General features: G+C 39.0%; 1 protein-coding gene across 1 annotated transcript in view; it reads right to left on the bottom strand.

The window, feature by feature from the left end:
• TPH2 (tryptophan hydroxylase 2) overlaps positions 1–18642 on the bottom strand; it is a 103160-nt gene that overhangs the window by 26789 nt on the left and 57729 nt on the right. The window contains exon 8 of the mRNA XM_077111448.1: positions 15069–15195. Coding sequence (XP_076967563.1) covers positions 15069–15195 — 127 coding nt within the window. The remainder of the gene's footprint in view (positions 1–15068; positions 15196–18642) is intronic.

Below are 18642 nucleotides of genomic sequence, written 5' to 3'. Positions count from 1 at the left end.
GCAGTCTGAGTGCCTTGACTTTAGAGGGAGAGGCCAAGGTTCAAGGACAGACTCTGCCGTGTACTTAACCTTTGGAAAGTTATTTAGCCCTTTTGAGTCTTAGGCTACTGGCCCGTAAAATGGAGAAAATAAAAAAGAGTAACTACCATTTGTTGAATTCTTCCTATGCGGCAGTGCCAAATCCCCCATTTTACAAATGAGGAAACTGAGTCACAAGCTAAGTAACTTGTGCAAGGTTAGGTGCAGTAGAGCCGGACTGGAATCAGATGCGCCTGACTCCCAGGTCCTTTGACCACACCACCCCATCCTGCTTCTGTTCCCCGAGTGATTGGATGCTGTAGGATCCTAGAACTGATGCTTATGCCATGTTCTTGGCAGCTGAGTTTGGTGTGTGCCCGGAAAAGTGAGGGCCTATCTAGCTTGCCTGTAACAATCCTTCCATGGCTTGCCCTGAGGTCGGTGCGTTCATTTCCTCTGTGGCCCCCTGGATCAGCTCAGTAACACAGCCCAGGGCTGTCAGGAGCCAGTGAGGAACAAGCACTTAAACGCAATCATAAAAAGGAAGTAGAGTCCTCTGAGTTTTACCAGTTGGAAACAGTGCTGCAATTAGCCCAGCTCAGGAGAGCTGACCTTACCATAAATGAGGCTAGGTTGGAAATAAATGCATTGTGTTTAGATTAAAAAGTCATATTTATTACCAGGCACAAAACTAAACACAATATGGTATTGCTTTAAATGGCAGCAGTCCACTTCCAATTGACTTAGATGCATTATTTGATTGGGATATAATAAATTTGGTGGGAGGTAGTGAGGATTCATGAGAGTAAAAAATGGTATGATTAATATTTCTGGTGTTTCATGCCAAGCTATTTGACCAAACTTACTCTCTAGAACCAACTATCAAAAGAGCTAGTATATTTGCTGCAGCCTAGAATACTAATCTCTCTGTTCTCTCTCCCTTCCCCTAATCCCCACTCAGTAGAGGAGGGGACAAGCAGATGACTGAAAATGAGGTCCCACTACCCAGCTGAGCATCACATGTTCCATCTAATGGGGACATCAGCAACTCAACTTTGGCCTACTGTAAAAGCAGTCTCACTGCCGGACAGGTTGGCATTTTTAAGAGAAGCTACAAATCTGGATGTTATTGTGATATCCTCAGACGTGTAAATAAATGTAGGTGTATTCATTTCTTAGGGCTGCAAAGTACTGCACACTAGGTGGCTTCAAATAGCAGAAACTTATTCTCTCACAGTTCTGGATGCTAGATGCCTAAAATCAAGGTGTCAGTAGGGCTACAACCCCTCCTAGGGCTGCAGGGATAATTCTTCCTTGCCTCCTACTAGCTGCAGGTGGCTCCCGGCAATGCCAAGCTCCTTGGCGTTCCCTGGCTTTTAGTTGCACAACTTCTGTCTCTACCGCCACCTTCACAAGGTCTCCTGTCCACGTCTCTGCTGAGTCTCTGTATAAATGCAAGCTAGCTGGATTCGGGGCCCATCCTCATCCTGTATGACCTCATCTTAATTTCATTACATCTGCAAACATCCTATTTTTCAAGTTAAGCACATTCACAGGTACCAACGGTTAGGACTTGAGAATATATATTTCAGGACGATACAATTCAACTCACTATAATAGACAATTCATTTTTAAAAATGTAAGCAAGGTGCAAGCTAGAATACACACATACTCAGATATTCTGCAGGCATTAACCAGACAAGAGGCCCTGTCTCTAAACGCTGTGCATCTGCCTCTGATGCTTCACCTGATGACAACTTTCCCAAGATTCCAAACTCCTGAGAAGCGGCTTGGTGTACCAGGTTAGGAGTCAGCAAATCTAAAAGCTCAGCCTCTGCCATGATTTCAGCATGTGACCTCAGGCAAGTCATTTAACTTGCCTGAGTCTGCCTTTATTCATCTATAAAATGGGGATTCCTTTCCTCACAAGTTTTTATTGAGCGCCAGTGTGTGCCCAGCACCACGTGGATTCTAAAGACTGTGTTAGGGGTTAATAACCTAAATCCTGCTCCCTCAAACTGCCACGGTGAGAACACAATTGAATGAACACATGTTAAATGCTGAATAAATATAATAGCCATAACTTAGGTGAAGTTGCCTGCTATGAGGCAATTAGGCCATATCTATCAGTGTGGCTGATTTATCTCGGGCTAAGAGCTCTGGTTCTACAGAGAAGTTGCATTCCGAGTAGGCGACTGTGGGCTTCGTTACAGGCCATTAATTCCTAAAACCCAATCTAAGGAGCTTTCCAAAAAGCAGATGGGCCATTGAGATGCAAAAGTTTCCTGAGCACTAACATCTACCTAGAAGTATGTATAAAAGCAAATACCAAATAATGATTTCACAGCTTAGACAGCCTCACTCCCACCCCCAAGAAGCCACCTTAATCACTCATCCTCCCTGTAGCTCTAAGTGTCTTCTCCTGCCATCTTTGTGCTTACCAAGCCATATTGAATTCCCCAGTTCACTTATCTGTAAGCCTCCAAAAAGACAGGACCATGTACACCTGTTCTCTCATTAAATTTGCAGTCCTTGACACATAGCACATGCTCAGTAAATGTTTCCCAAATGAATAAATGAATGGGCCATAGTTGAGTCTATCAGAGCTGTGGAAAAGATACTTGGCAGAAATTCAGCAAGGTCCTGCCTTTGCTAATTCACCTTTGCAAAGGAATACCTTTGCCCCATTTCTCTCCCACTACAGCCTTGATTTTTATCTTGGAAGAAATAGTCTTCTTAATTAGATCTGGGGAAGTAAAAATAAATACCCCCTACTCCCCCCAAAAAATTTGATGAGAGATAAATGTTCAAGTGTTTCTAAATTATGCCATTTTAAGAGTATCGCCCCTTGTTTTATTACAGAGAACTTTTAGGCCTTGCTAGTTAAAGACACCAACCTAAGGCTCCTATTTACAAACTTAAAGCCGTATCCAAATGCATCAAAACTAGAGCAAACAACATCTTTTGGAACTTTTCCAGAATGCAGCCATTTTACAGCCAAGCTGCAAACATCTGGGTTGAGTTCTCAGATGCCTGAACTCCTAAGAAGGAACAGCCAAGATCTGAAGCCCCAAATTTATTGCTTTATTTAGCTATTAGAAGAGTGCTGCATACATCAATGAACAGCATCACTCCTAATCTGCCTGAAAAATTTAGTCAGGAATTCATATTTCATGTGCTTTCACTGGCACAAACAATATTTATTTACTTGTTTTCTCAAGCTGTTTCCAGCGATTTGCCTTCTCTATGTTGGCTCAGGGGCAGTGTGCTATTAACTCAGGGGAAGCATCCTCCATCTCCAGAGAGAAGCTTGGCATCTTTCAGAGGAGGACTTACCTTTATTATTTATGGTTAAACACTTTACGTTGCTAAGTAGCATGCTCTCTCCATTTAAGACCCTTTTGTAATACCCACAGCATAGTCGGCATTTCCAAAGGGAAGACCTGAGTTATTGAAAGTTAGAGAATCACCCAAGGTCACACGGGAGAGTAGAAACTCTCTCAAGACCTGTCCTGCACTCTCCTGCCCACTGATGTGGCCACCCAGATATCTAAGAGTGTAATCAGATCATATATATACCAGCCAGTATTTAGGGCACATTTAGCATTGTGCCAAGCAGCTTTACCATGCATTTTCTCGTGAATTCCTACAACTGCACCGCTGGGTTGAAGAGTGGTATTATACCCATTTTTAAGATGAAAAAACTAGGGCACAGAGAGGTTCGATAACTTCGTCCAAGACGACCCAGCCAGTGAGAAACAGAGCCCAGATATGAACCCAAGTAATTTGACCCCAGAGTCTGTTGTCTTAATTATCCACTAAACTATACTGCCGCCCTAGCTTGTCCCAAAGGGACTCAATGAAAGCCACATAGTATTGTATGCAGTAGCAGTCGCTCTATTTCATGGATTCCATCTTTCCTTTTTATTCCCTACCAGTATGATTATCTGGGGTTAAGTGCAATGGGGAAACTTTAGAATATATTTGCTACTGGAATATATTATAATCTTACTTAAAAAAAAAAAAAGAACAATTGGAGGGGTGAGAGAAAAGCAGCACTCAGTAAGGGGAATAAGACTAACTCAAAATTTGAAAATTAAATAAGTATTTACAGAAACCATTTTTTTAATGAAACATTTGTACCGCATCATTATTTCTCAAAAAAAAAAAAAACAAGAAAGGAAAATAAAATTTATTAACAACACATGATGTTCACTAAAACACTTTGCAACTTACCTGAGTAAGAAGTCACAAACCCCATATTTCTAGAGGACTTCCAATTTGTTCTTTCTTCTGCAGATGTAAAAGCTAAAGTCTGTTCTGGCTGTACAAGTGTTGGATAAATGAATGAACACCTCATTGCCCCTTCAGGACTCCCTTTTACCAAGTTTCTACGTGACATGGCAAAATGACTTTTCAGAAAAACTGGAAGGTTATACTAAAACGTTCACAGCGGTTACCACTGCCATGATATCATGGCAAATGATATCTTTCTTTTTCTTTCCTTTACTCATCCATTTTCCTCAGTTTTTTTATGAATATGCATCCCTTTTGGAATAAGAAAGAGAAACAAAGGTTTTGGTAAAGACTTTTCAGTAAAGAAACCTCTAAATCAGCTTTCCATCAACCTCCCCTTCATTGCTGAGGGAATGATTTTTTTATGGACATTCTAAAGGAGAGACTTTCAGATCCTGAGAAGAATGATGAGGCTTCCCAGGTGATTTATTCTTCCCAACCCCAGCAGCATTTCTTACTTCCACTTCATCTGTACTTAAGCCCTCAAATGACAGCATTTCCATTTTCTGGGAGAACTCTCCCCAGCAGAAATATTCCATAAATGACCATCCTTGCTGTCTCAAGTATAGAGAACTCTAAGCAAATTGCAATCTTTCCTAAAAAGAGCTCAAAGAGACTTTTAATCACTATGTGCTCAATCTTGTGTCATGTTTCTTATTGAGCTACCATTCATTGTAGTGGCTCATAATGTACAGTAATACATTTTCCATCTACTAAAAGTATGCTGGGTTTTTATATCACACTTCAGAAGAATGGCTTTGGAATCCTTTTGGCTCCTTTATTTGAAAACTACATTTGCGGAATAGGGTAATTAAATTCCTATAGTTTGATATAACATTACCTCTGCTATTCTAGCTCATAAAGAAATCCCAACCATCTTCTCTCTCCTTTTGCTTGAAATGGAATTACACTAAAGATATTTCTGTTCATTCAAGCCTAAGATTTTGAGAGCCTACTAGCCCATTGTAGTTACACCAGAACATTTCTTCTTTTGTACATCTTTTTGGAAGTTAAAATGACTGCTTGATGAATGCACTCTACCTTTTAGAAGAAAACAGTAAAGGCTCAATGTCAGGATTTTTTTAATCATAGGAAGAGGGAGTTAACTCTAGACAAAGAATTAGAGAATTGGTGGATTTGAAATGACTTTAAAATTATTTAATCAAAAACCCAGCTCCTTTGGTGTTGGGCAGAAGGGTTTGGCCTGGCAAGAGTAAAGATTTCTTGAGTAAAGGTGAGGTCGAGTCCTACCAGGCTTGGGCATGATGTAGAAAATGGCAGGGTGGACTTCACGGAAGTACTCATCTCATTTGTTCCTCACTTCAGCACGGGGTGGTAGGACAATACCCCCATTTTAAAGAAGGCATTTGAGGCATAAATTGGTGATGTGGTTTGGCCCCAGACACAAGTCTAGGAAGAAACAAAACTGGCAGTCGAACCCAGCTGTGCTAACCTCAAGTCCAGGCTCTTTCCACCACCTTGCACCACACCACAAAGAGCCTATAATCATTCAGAAGAGCATCTCACTAGCGCTGATAGTGGAGAAAAGCGCTGACTGGTGCTGAGACCCCATCTGTTGACTGGCCGTGCTAATGTTGGATAAATTGCAGTAGGTACAGGGCACCGGGGGCTTAGCACTCACTCAGCTCACAAACAGAATGTGAAGTCACCAACACAGCTCTATTTTTGTGAATTTCCAAATATCTAAAGTAATCTTCTTTTCTTTTTTCATCCGGGGTTACATGATACCTCTCTGAGGGCCCTAGGTTATAGTAATAAAGATGAAGAAAGATTGTGTTACAAAAATATACAGCCATTCCAGATTGCAAATATATTCGTTACCAAACATGGTGGGCAATGGAGAGCTCATCTTTTTAATTCCAAATAACTGGAGTTCTCATCATAATATAAATAGATGGCAAGCCCTTCATAATGGCAACAATAAATACCATAAGTGAAACATACAAAAATGGATAGAGCAAAATAGCCTACAACATCGCATCTCAGAGTTATAGTCAGAAGGAGCACACAGGTAGAAAAGGAAGAAAACAACACAGTGATGAAAACAAAGGTAGTGGAAAAGGACAGAACTTACGCTCTATGGTACTAGTTAAAGAATTGTAGTCTTCCTCGCAAGATGCTACTACTTTTCTATATGCACAGAAGACAAAAAAGTGAGAGTAATGAGTTGGAGTAGATATTATTAACTTTTAATTAAGTTACTCTTGGAAATGATGCACAAACTGATCCTCCACCCCAACATCTCAATTAAGAACGTATAAAAGTGCATTCCTTCCAGCCCTTTGTCAGCTTTGTATCAAATGATCCAAACAGCTGAACTAGTTCAAAGACTCTACATGGAATAAATAAGCCTGAGGCTTCTTTCAAGCTTTCTGTAGAGATACTAAAATGGTCATTTTTAATGTCATCCATGTTCAGAAAGAACTATAGCTGGGCATAAATCTTTTAGCATCCTAAGATTCCCTGGCCCTAGTGAGGTAGGCAAAGACATGAGAGACAGGGAAACAAGCTAATGTTTCCAGCAGGGAGAAAAATATTAATTAGCAATTCATAAGCTAAGGTTACCTTTACAATTACACTTCTAATGTGAATTATAGTCAATTATTAGTTTAAGACTGACTGTACATTTCATTACTACTCAACATGAGAAAGTACTGGTTATACCTGGAAATTCAAGCACACTTGATTCATGACAACCAAAAGCCCCAATCAAGGTAAACTCTTTTGCCTGGATCAAATAAAATTTTTTTTTTATAAAGAAAAGTACCAATAGAGCCCTATATTATTAATTGCCTCACAATTATTTACTGCAAAAAAAATTTAAGTAGTGTTCAGGTCTCCACTCACAATGAATTCTGCCCTTTCAAAAAACATTCTAGGCTTGTATTTTCTAAACTGTGCTTCTTGAAATATTAATAGCTTGGGATGCTAATACACATTCTATAACAAAAAGGCTTCTGTGATCATATAAGGTATTTTTGTAATTCTCCAGTTCAATTTTTTCACATTTCCAAAATGGAACTTCACTTCACAAACCATGTCAAAAATTTTGCTGGCTGAGTCCTTTTTCCTCTAAAAAAAAAAGGGCTGTTATTAAATTAATGACATGTTTTACAACCATCTTAGAATGGAGGAAATATGGTAAGTTTTGAAAAATAACATTTTTATCACTTTGAAGTTTTACTCTTCATGTAATCCTGTGAAAAGCTCTGAAAAGTCCTACACTCTAAAAACAAAGCTGTTTCCTTTATTTGACTCATTGTTTCCCAAATATATTTGCCCAGTGATCCTTTCTTTTAACAGAACTCATAATAACATGCCATAAGACTAAATTTTCAAGAAAGACTGCTCGTTTCCTTCATTATCCTTGGCCAACACTCTTCCCTCATCATCATTACCAAGACCCAGTGACAGAGACCCTTAAGTCAAGAGTGAAGTTAATGCTTCAGGGTTGGCCCAACTAAATAGATGACCTAAAATTCTCTGTAGAGGGAAAATTCCAACTGGGCCAGAGGCCGATTTATTCTACTTGGGAAACATCTGTGGTGGATTCATACTGATTACTTTCTCCTACAGATGATGCACAGCTTTGTCTATTTCAAATGCCTTTCTGATATGAGAAATGAATAGAGTGAATTAAAGCCATCTGCATTGCAGGATGGGATGCACCGCTTGGTGAAAGACACCACTTTATATTTGCTAACATTTCGGAGAAGGAAAATCAATATATATCTAAGACCAGTTCATAAATTCACCTGATCAGCAAGTGTCTGTTTGTGTATTCCTGTAAAAATGAACAATACAGATCATATAGCAAAAGAGCAGATGACAGGAGACTGTGACACCCAAATCAGAACCAATGACATGGCATTCATAGATCCAAGTGTACACTTCCAGACCCTAAGTGAGTAAGCCATAAATAAACTCATGTCACAATGCACAGTATTTCTCTGGCAATACTCTATTAATCCAGGTTTAGAAAAAGTTCCAAAATTTAGAAATAAAGCTTGAAAAGCACTGATACAGGGAATATAACCTTTGTCTGACTTCTTATTCACTATTGATTGGGGCCCAGAAGCTAGAAAGTTAGATGTTACCTTGTGAAGGTTGATAAATTGCAAATTATTTTTGTCTACTAGATATGCAAATGATTTCAGCCTGGTAGAAAAGATAAGCTCAAGATTATCGTTTTATTGCCCTGTACCACATAAACCATGTGGCATCTTCTCCCAGGATTCTTTCTTTCAGTGACCATATATATTCTCAGTCTCTCAAATTCTTCTTGGAACTAGATTTACCATCCTGCTTTTCCTTCCTTGATGAGTTAAATAAATCCTTGACACGTGCTGGGTGCATATGTATGAGAGTCATGTTTTTAACTGTTTAAAATTATAATTCAAAACCAGCCACCTCTCAACTGCAAAAAGAAACTTATCCCTAGTGAAAAGCATCCCTGAAGTAGACATCTTTTCTTAGGAAAAATACCCAGTTGTCTGGCAAACACTAATTGGGACCCTATGATGGGACAAGAAGATGAATCCAGCATGGGCTTATCCCTCAAAGATGTTCTAGTCTAATGCATAATAGACTTCAGAGGCAAGGGCTGGCCACTGAGAGCCTGTAGTTCTGTTTGGGCTTGTAGACATGATTTGCAGCCACAGAAGGTTTTCTATTGTTTTAGTTTTTGAATGTAAAGGCCTGTGGGCATGACGTGTATTCTCCAGTTCTCCACAGGCTCCAATACTCCTTATTGTCTTACAGTAGGCTATTCTACTCATGTTGACTGTCACCTGGCCCCTGAAGGCATTGTGGTTTACGACCCCGTAAAGTAGACACTAATCCATTAAATCCACTTAAACCAGCACTACAGTGGGAAATGGCTGGTCTCAAAATTATAGCACACTCTAGACAGCCCTTATTGGGGAGATGTTTGCATATCTATCACACACAGACCCTGGACAGCTATGTTGAGTATGAAAAGAGTGCAGGTGCCAAACCAGTGGCCTTATTCTTTATCCACCAGAGGGGAAATCATTTACATGTACAACAATGCATCGGAAATACATTTACCAAGCATCACCATCAATTTCTTCAGACACAAAAGAGTTTCATTTAAATGGCTCCCAGGGCATAGAAACCACTGCCTACATAAAACAGCACAGATAGCTTCATTTTCAAAACTCAGTATTGTTAAAATGTCAAAATAAATATCATACAGAAATACAAGAAGGAAATGCAGCAGCTACAGGCAATACCCTGGTCCCTCTGAAATCAGACAGGAGTTCAAAAGCGACTTTGGACAAAACAGAGTTTGGTGGTGCCAATCAGTCCTAGTGAAGATTATTTTCTTCCTCAGATGGATTTGTTGACAGTACCCTGCAGAAACGTTGTAGGTGTCTGCTTTCACTAGACATGACTCTCTTTTTCATAAGTGCTTAAATTCAGTAAACTAGGAAAAACAGGCACTATATAAACGAAGACATTAATAATATAAATCTCAACTACAGCAAAAGAATAATACAGCCTGTTGCAGTGCTCTGCATAAATAGTGACTTCTATGGTTTTCCATTTGTCCTCTCTATGGATTTTTCTCCTGGTGCATCTCATCTCTAATTTTCCTCTAGTATTTCTTCAGGAGAATTAAAGCGAACAACTTTAAGGAAATCACTAATACCTCCATTTCTCATCTGGACAGCTGAGGCCTCGCTAACCACCAATATCCTCTCACCATAGGAATTTCTACCTCTCCCAGCAAGGCCTTACCTCTTAATTTCCTAGCTGCACATGGGTTATTAAATTGGGTTTCTAGCTTCAGCTCATGGCTTGAGGGTAGTTAATGGGCACGTTATTCAATAGTTACTTATTCCCGGATTTACTTTGAAATTGCCTGGCTAGAATCTAACTGTGTTTTCTTTCAAGAGCATCTTCTTGCAGTTTTCCATTCCCTTTTATTTTTTTTTTTAATTGAGAGAATGGATATAGATCCAGACATCAATAACAGTTTTAGTAACATTTCTGGAACAATCTCCCTAGCCTTCCTCACACTTGGAGTCTGTCCTCCTTCAGACCCTCTATACCACACAAAGAAAACTTTCTACATGTCTCTTTATTCTACAGGACACTTTGCAAAGTAAGTGGGCAGGGGCCCCCCCCCAAAATAGGAAAGAACTGGAACTATAAGACTTGTGGGAGCCAGAAAGTCAAAGGGAGTCGGGGTGAAAGCTCATGTAAAATGAGGAAAAGAAAAAAGAAAAGACCAGGCAAAGCCATGGTGGGACTCCCCCCTCCTACCCTAAAGTGTCCACTGCATTTGGAAGTGATTCAAGATCTTTTGCTTTAAAGTCTTTTGCAAATTTACCCTCTTTTTTTTTCTTTATTAGAGAAGTTATGGGTTTACAGATCAATCATGCATAAATACAGGATTCCCGTATACCACCCTAATATTAACACCTTGCATTAGTGTGGAATTTTGTTGCAATTGATGAAAGCATGTTTTTATTATACTATTAACTATACGTAGGGTTCACTGATTGTATAGTGCAGTTCCTTAGACTTTATTATTTTAATTTTTGTTCTGTTACCATATGCACAACCTACATTTCTCCTTTTAACCACATTCATGTTTATAATTCTGTGATTGTAATTACATTCACTGTCAAACCCACTGCAAGATTCCAGTCAGGTTAGATTCTTTGGTGGACACTTTATCCTCCTTTGCTTGTCACCAATTTATTTCCTACATATAAAAGAACCCTCTGCTGGCTCCCTGCTCCCAATTTTGAATTCCAGTCTCCAACACTGAACTCAGAGCTCACTCACACACACTTGGAAGATTCATTCCTTCTCTATATCTGCGTATGCATATGAATAAAAAATGATACTGATTCTAGGTTTTCTGTATCTCTGTGTACCAGACTGTGAGTTCCTTGAAGCAAGAATTCTTTTGTATTTTACCTACCCTTAACTCACGGTACAATGGACATTTTAGCCACTTAAAGAATATGTATTGACTTGAATTGGATTTTGCAGAAAAGCAGGTACAGTCAGGGAAAGGACAATGAAAAGAGAGAGAAACATGATTAATGTTCTAATGATCTGTAACAGATGGGAGTGTTTTTAGCTGCTGGAGCAAGGGCAATCCAAGGCCAGGGATGCTGATGTCATGCTAAGAAATGCAAGCTCCTAAAGAACACCTACTCCTCTTAAAAATTCACTGGCCCTATAAAAATGGGTTTCAAGTTACAAGTATGAGTTTCTTTCTTGCAATTTTATCAGTAGTAACAGTCAGAATAAAGGTCCCCTAGAGATAATCCCCAAAACCTAGGCATATGTTGATTTACATGACAAAAGGGATTTTGTAGATATTGCTAAGGGTAGTAACCTTGAGATAGGAGATTATCCAGAATTATCCCAGCAGGCCCAATCTAATCACACGGGTCCTTAAAAGTGGAGACCCTTTCCCAGCTACAGCCAGTGAGAGAGAGAGATGTGGTGACTGAAGAGAGAAGCAATATACCTGACTTTCAACATGGCAGAAGGGGGCCATAAGCAAAGGAATGCAGGCAGCCTCTATGAGCTGGAAAAGGAAACAGACCTCCCCCTGGAGCCTCCAGAAGCATCACAGACAATACCTTGATAATAACTGAGACATATTTCAGACTTCTAACCTAAAGAACTAAGGCTGCTAAATTGTCTTGTTTCAAGCTTCTAAGTTTGTGGTAATTTGTTAGAGCAACAATAGAAAAATAACACAAAAGGATATATTCTTGGCTCCAGAATGTCCCTCCAGACTGGTGAGCCAGCACATTCACTTCTGACCACCCTGTCCAAACCAGGGAGAGATTTCTTATTCTGATTGAAATTATTCCTCCATCCCTCCCTTTCCCTCTTCTCCATTTGGATGACTTTTTCTCATTTTTCAAGACTCAGCAGAAACTTTCCCTCCCCTGAAAATCTTACTGTTAAATATATAGACAATAAATTTCCAAAAGGTGACAACCATATCATATTCTTTGTAAATGTCAGTTTGAGTGATGGAATTAATTAATCAACATTTGATGGAATGTAAAACTAAGGGGCAATAAAACTGCTTTCTTGCCACTTTTTTTAATGGATCTCTTGATAATAATTTTATGAGATTATAGTTACATCACTTTTTAAAAAAAAACAACCATTTTATTCACCAGCTTCCAAGACATTTTTTCACTGTTTTAAAACAAATATCTACTTTTGAAGGGAAAATGTGATGTTACTTCCTCATAGACACTTAAAATATTGCAAGCCTAGTAACATCATGGGAATAAGTGGATGGATTCCCATGATAATTATGTTGAAAGGGGAAACAACCATAGAATAAGAGACCTAAGAAGAGAATAATATTTTGGCATTTAGTTAGATGAACTCGCTAATTTTACAAATGTGAAACCGAGAAGAGAAGCTGGGTGACCCATGAGAAACTAGCCATTGGTCAGAACTTGTCCTTGAGCCTCACAAGTTCAGGTTCTCAGTACAGGCTTGTCACTGCTTTTAAGAGAATAAGAGCATGCACTAGGGTGCACCTACATTCACATCCATAGACTGCTAACATTCCTTTTGCTCCCCTCTTCGCACACACACACAACACAGTCACACACTTTCACACCTACACACAAACACATATAGTCAGTGCTGCACAGAGCCTGGAAGAATTGAAACCCAATTTGCAGCTGTACAGAGTCGGCCATATAAGCAAAACATTTATCCCTGGTCAAGAATATGAAAACAAACAAACAAAAAAAAACCCAAAGAATATGAGCTATAGGAGGTGAAAGTCTGAAATCAGAAAAATTCAATAGAAATCTGAAAGGTATGGAAAAGTTTCCAACATCTGAGGTTTAAGGATAGGGCCAAGGTTTGAGACCTAGATAACAGAACACATGGTGAAATGGCTTTAAAATATGTCCAACAAATTCTTTGACATTCCTGTCTCCAAAAGACACAGCTTAAATCCCCTACTTTTTAATGTGGGCTGGACTTAGTAAAGCACTTCTAATGAATAAATAAGACAGGGTCAAAGTGAACAGTATTTATCAAGCCACAAAAGGCATCTGGGCTTCCCCCTTGCTCTTTCTTGCATTACTTGCCCTGAAATAAGCTAACGCCCATTTCATGAGGACACTCAAACAGCCCTTTGGAGAGTTCCATGGACAAGGAACTGAGGCCCCCTGCCAATAGCCACATAAGCGAGTCATCTTGGAAATAATTCTCCAAGCTTTCAGACAACTGCAGAGCCAGCCAACATCTTGACTACAACCACCTGAGAGACCCTGAGCCAGAACCCCTCAGCTAAGTTGCTCCCAAATTCTCAACTCACAGAAAGTATGGGATAATAAATGTTTCTTGTGCTAAGCCACTAAATTTGTGGGTAATTTGTCATATAGCAATGGAGAGCTAATATACATGAGATGCAATTCCTAGGGTAGAGGTTATAAATTGGAAGTCAAAAGCCAGATTCAGTTTATAAATATATTTTCTTCAGTTTATATAGTGGCTGTTGTTATTTTTGTTAAATAAAGCAATATGTTAAAATCATTAATTTACTTAAATATCTAGATTACGATCATATTTCAAAAATCTGGAAGATCTGGCAGCACAGGCCCTGTGTTTCTACCTGTGACTATCCCCTGCTGCAGAAGAACCATATTCTCTCTGCTTCACCAAAAAGTGCCCAGTAACCCCTGCTGATCCCCATGCTGACACCACGGCCACTTGCCACTGAGATGGGTTTTGCATTACTGTTTCTCTTTTGCTGGAAAATATTCCTCAGTTTCCAAATTTCTATTAAAAGTAGGAATCAAAAAATATACTGAAAGGGTGGTGGGTTTTAAGAAATCTAGAAGAAAATTTATTTATTGGTAACAGTAAAGTCTATTCCTATGTGCCTAATATGCCAACAGTGTGTCTCATTTAGGCTAACTGGTCTCTGTAGGTATGTGCATTTGCTAAACCTGCTCCTGGGCTCTTGAAAGGCGGCTAAAGCAAGGCATGTGAGCTCACTAAATCTGGCTCCTCAGCTTCTTAAAAGGAGAAGCCAGCATTAAGCCCTTCCTCTCACATTCTTTTGAGAAGACTCTTGCTGTGAACATGGCACCCATTATAGCTTTTATTGGCTTTTTACTCATTGTAACTGTTTGGTCTGAGTTTCTTATTGCTGGTTCAAACTATGTCTGACCACAACCATCTTGACTAACCTTGACTAGTTTCAAGTACAGTTTGCATAAACTTGCACATTTTTCTATTACTTATATTTCTAGGAAATAAATGTTAGACTAAGAATCACCAAATCACAGCCACAGCCCAATGGCCAAATACAGCCCACTACCAGCGTTTATAAATAAAGTTTTATTGGAACACAGCCACACTGATTCATTTACGTTTTATCTATGGCCTTTCACACTACAATGGCTGAGCTGCGAAGTTGCAACAGAGACCTTATGACTCACAAGGCTAACATATTTACTATCTAGCCCTTTAGTTAACCTTTGAACTAGATGGATAAAACATAAATATTTTGTTGGTTAAAAAGCCAAGAACACACTGTTTTTCAAAAGAGCATAATACAGGAAGCAGTAAATCCCCATGCCCTCTCCAGCTTGTTTGCATTATGATTCATAGTTGATAACTCTGAAGCTTTCTCCACCTTACAAACGGAATAAATAAAACATTCTTTCACATTTATCGTGTAAAGTACTCACGGTGGCTAGTTTCTGAACATCTTCATCTGACGCTCCCAGAGATGCCAGGCCAATTTCTTGTGAAAATTGAGCAAACTTAGGATCTGCAAGTAGTGGGACATGTCCCAGGAGTTCATGGCATGTGTCTCTGAGAAGAACATCACAAAGAAATGTTATATACGAATTTTTAAACTACCACGGGTAGAACAAGACATAAAACCCTAAATGTAACCTATAATTAATTGCTGTTACCACATTTCATCAATTCTAAGAATTTTTTAATCACATTTTAACATCTCTGTAATCCAGATGCATCCTATGATCAACAGCATTTTAAGTTATATGATATATAACATTTTTAATAAAATAATAGCAACTACAATTTTCAAATCCTTACTATATGTCAAGCACATGGTAAGTGTTTAACTATACATATTATCTCATTTAATCCTCAAAGCAATTTAGAGAATTAGAGTACTGTATTTGTGCAAAAGCTTATAGATCAGGGATGGGCAAACCACAACCTGCAGGCCAAATCTGACCCACTGCCTATTTTTATAGATAAAGGTATTAAGACACAGATATGCTCATTCATTTATATATCATCTGTGGCTGCTTTCAAGCTACAATGGCAGAGCAGAGTAGGTGTGATACGCTCTATAGTCCATAAAACCTAAAATGTTTACTAGCTGTCCCTTATTAGAAAAACTTTGCCAATTCTTGCTGTAGATAGTGATGAAGCCAAAATTTGAATCTAGTTTGCCAAGATTTCTAATCTCTTGCTCTTAATCCTTTAATTGCACCACATCCCATGTTATACTTTGCCAGGCATTGGGAACAGCAGAGGATTTACTGTCATGTTTAACACGGCTTTTCCTACAGACAATGTAGCTGACTTAACACAAGCCTGTGCACTGGAAGTTCTTCCCAATCCTCTGCTTTGGTCAGCCTGAACTAGCAGATAATAGCAGCTTGCAACCTCTTCTTTGCCTGAACTTCCCTTTAGAACCAGATGCCCAGGCAATGCATTGGTATGTGTCACAATAAACAAAGCAGAAGCCTCTGATTCATGGCTATGAATCACAAACTGTTCTCTGATACCAAGCTATATTGGAATGGATTCCCCTATGACTCCCTGGGGTAGATCAAGAAACAGCAATGTTTCATTTTCCTGACAAAAAAATGTAGTAAGTCAGATAATAGTTGAAAGATGTTTCCTGATTTCACCTGTGCTCCTCCGAAGTGCATCACTTCAAAGAGGTGCTGCGATATAAATGCCAGGTGCTACTGCCATTATGATGAGTATGAAGCAGGTGGGATTGCTTATGTGCTTAAAGCAGGTGCAGAGGCGGGCAAGGGCATAAGACTGACGCCCATGTAAAATGCATGGCATCACCCAAATAGTAAGCCTTGTTTCCACAATTTCAAACCACATCCCTGACCTTGGCCAACCATTTCACAGACACATCAGTTTGAAAGGGGACCCAAGTGAGAAGATGGTGAACAAGATGTTAAAAGAGACTCCAAACTCATCCCCTGTCCACATGTGCCAATAGCTTTCCTTTTATATATAAATTGAATTTGTAGGAAAGAACATGTAGTGGTTATTTTCCTGATCACACTGAATAAGAGAGGATCAGACTCACTGATTGTAGGGCTTAAGGGAAATTTAAATGCTACCCAAGCCCCTCATTTTATCTATGAAGGGATTAAACACAGGGTAAAAATGAAAGCAAGAAGGATACCTAACATGTACTGAGTTCCTATCATTTATTGTACAAAACGTTTTCATATACTATCACTAATTTCCCCATTTGACAAATGGGGAAATGAAAATTCAGTATATTTTTTCCAAGGTCACACAGTCAGTAAGAGACACAAACAAGATTTTTAAATCGAATTTCTCTGACTACAAATCTACGCTTTTTCTGTTCTCTTTTAACTCGCAGATGTGAACTAAATGAGAATGGGGGTGGAGGCAGAGGGAAGCGTAGCTTAGGTTGACAGGGGAGAAAATTTAGCCAAGTTGGTTGATGCAAGTAGAAATGTAATTGGTAGGTTTTAAGTCACTTTTTCTGCTACCATGGGCTAATTCAGTGGTTGTCAACCCTCCCCCTCACCCCCAGATCAATTGTGGAGGCTTTTTTAAAAAGCATTTGGGCCCTAAAACCAATGTAATCAGAATCTCTGGAGATCGCCCTGAGTGTGTGTGTGTGTGTGTGTGTTTGTGTGTGTAACGCTCTCTACACAATAAAACAGCCAGGGTTGAGAACCACTGTTATAACTAATGATGCTTGGAGCTCTACTAACAGGCTTCAAGCCACTAGAATTTAAATGAAAATTGAATATGATTATGTAATTATGAGCTGTCCAAGTTTAATTCCACTAAAATTACATCATGATACTGGAGGATAATTAAAAATGGTGGCATAAGGTAAATAGGTAATTAATAACATCTCCATGTCCATTTGATTCCGCTACAAATCTAATAGTTCCCTGCTGACAGTGGACTATATACACTCACCACTGTGACAAATTTTTAAAAAGGTCATGCAGACTGTACCCACGTAGAATTAGGGACATATGGCCCACCATAGAAAAACTGAATATCCCATTGTATTCATAACATAAATACTAAAGCGCTTCTACTGATCCAGGCAGAAGATATGACATAAAGAATCACAAATCAAACCAGATCTCAAATTCCAGGGAAATACTGAGGCAATGAGCATTAAATAACAATTATAGTGCCCAACATGTACGGAATGCTTACTATGGGCCAGGCATGTGCTAAGTGTTTCATAAAATAAAAAGACAATAGGGTAGGTCGTAGCTTCCCTACCGTGTGGTAAGTTTGCGAATTCTTGGGGCAATTCTGGGTTTATTTTTGAACTTTTAAATACTCAAAGAAGGCTGATGCAGAAGGCAGTCTTCTATCTATCTAGGTTCTAATGAAGTCCAGTATCTTACAGGCAGAAGGTAAAGTGGCAACTGGCAGTTAAAAATGAAAGAAGGAAAATACCAGAGATACCAAGACTTTAAGCAGTCAAGTTTCCATAATAAAAAAGAAAATATTACCTGCCACCTGGATTTAAAGTTAAGACATCTTTATGAGAAGCCTAGATCTCACTAGCTGACTTAAGAACCTTAAGCATTAAGGTTGAAATTATGAATAGAGAGTTGGCATTTTTGCCCTGGTATAAGTAGAATTGATCAGGTTGTAATCTGTTAGTCTAAATTTGCCCTCCTCTCAGCTCTGTCTCCATGTAAAGACCTTGAGAGAGAACTGCCCCTCAGATTCCTGAACAACGTCACTTCTCATGGGACCAAGGCTTTAAGCACCTCTATTTCAAGACTAGGAACAAGGTTTTCATCTTTTATGACTTTCATGGAATCAGAAATAAATGCCACCTTGCTCTTTATCTGAGTCTTTGGCTAATGCAAGTGTACAGAAAAGAAACTATACTATACTTTAATTTCTATGGCAAACAGAAAACAAACTATGCCTGAAAACTCTTCAAAGAGCATTAAATATTTTAATGATATTAATAAAAGCAATTAATTAACAGTAAAATTTCATATTTTCTTTAGTTCC

Source organism: Tamandua tetradactyla, chromosome 7 (assembly GCF_023851605.1).
Source record: "Tamandua tetradactyla isolate mTamTet1 chromosome 7, mTamTet1.pri, whole genome shotgun sequence".
NCBI classification, from domain to species: domain Eukaryota; kingdom Metazoa; phylum Chordata; class Mammalia; order Pilosa; family Myrmecophagidae; genus Tamandua; species Tamandua tetradactyla.
This window is presented reverse-complemented; position numbering and strand designations above follow the sequence as displayed.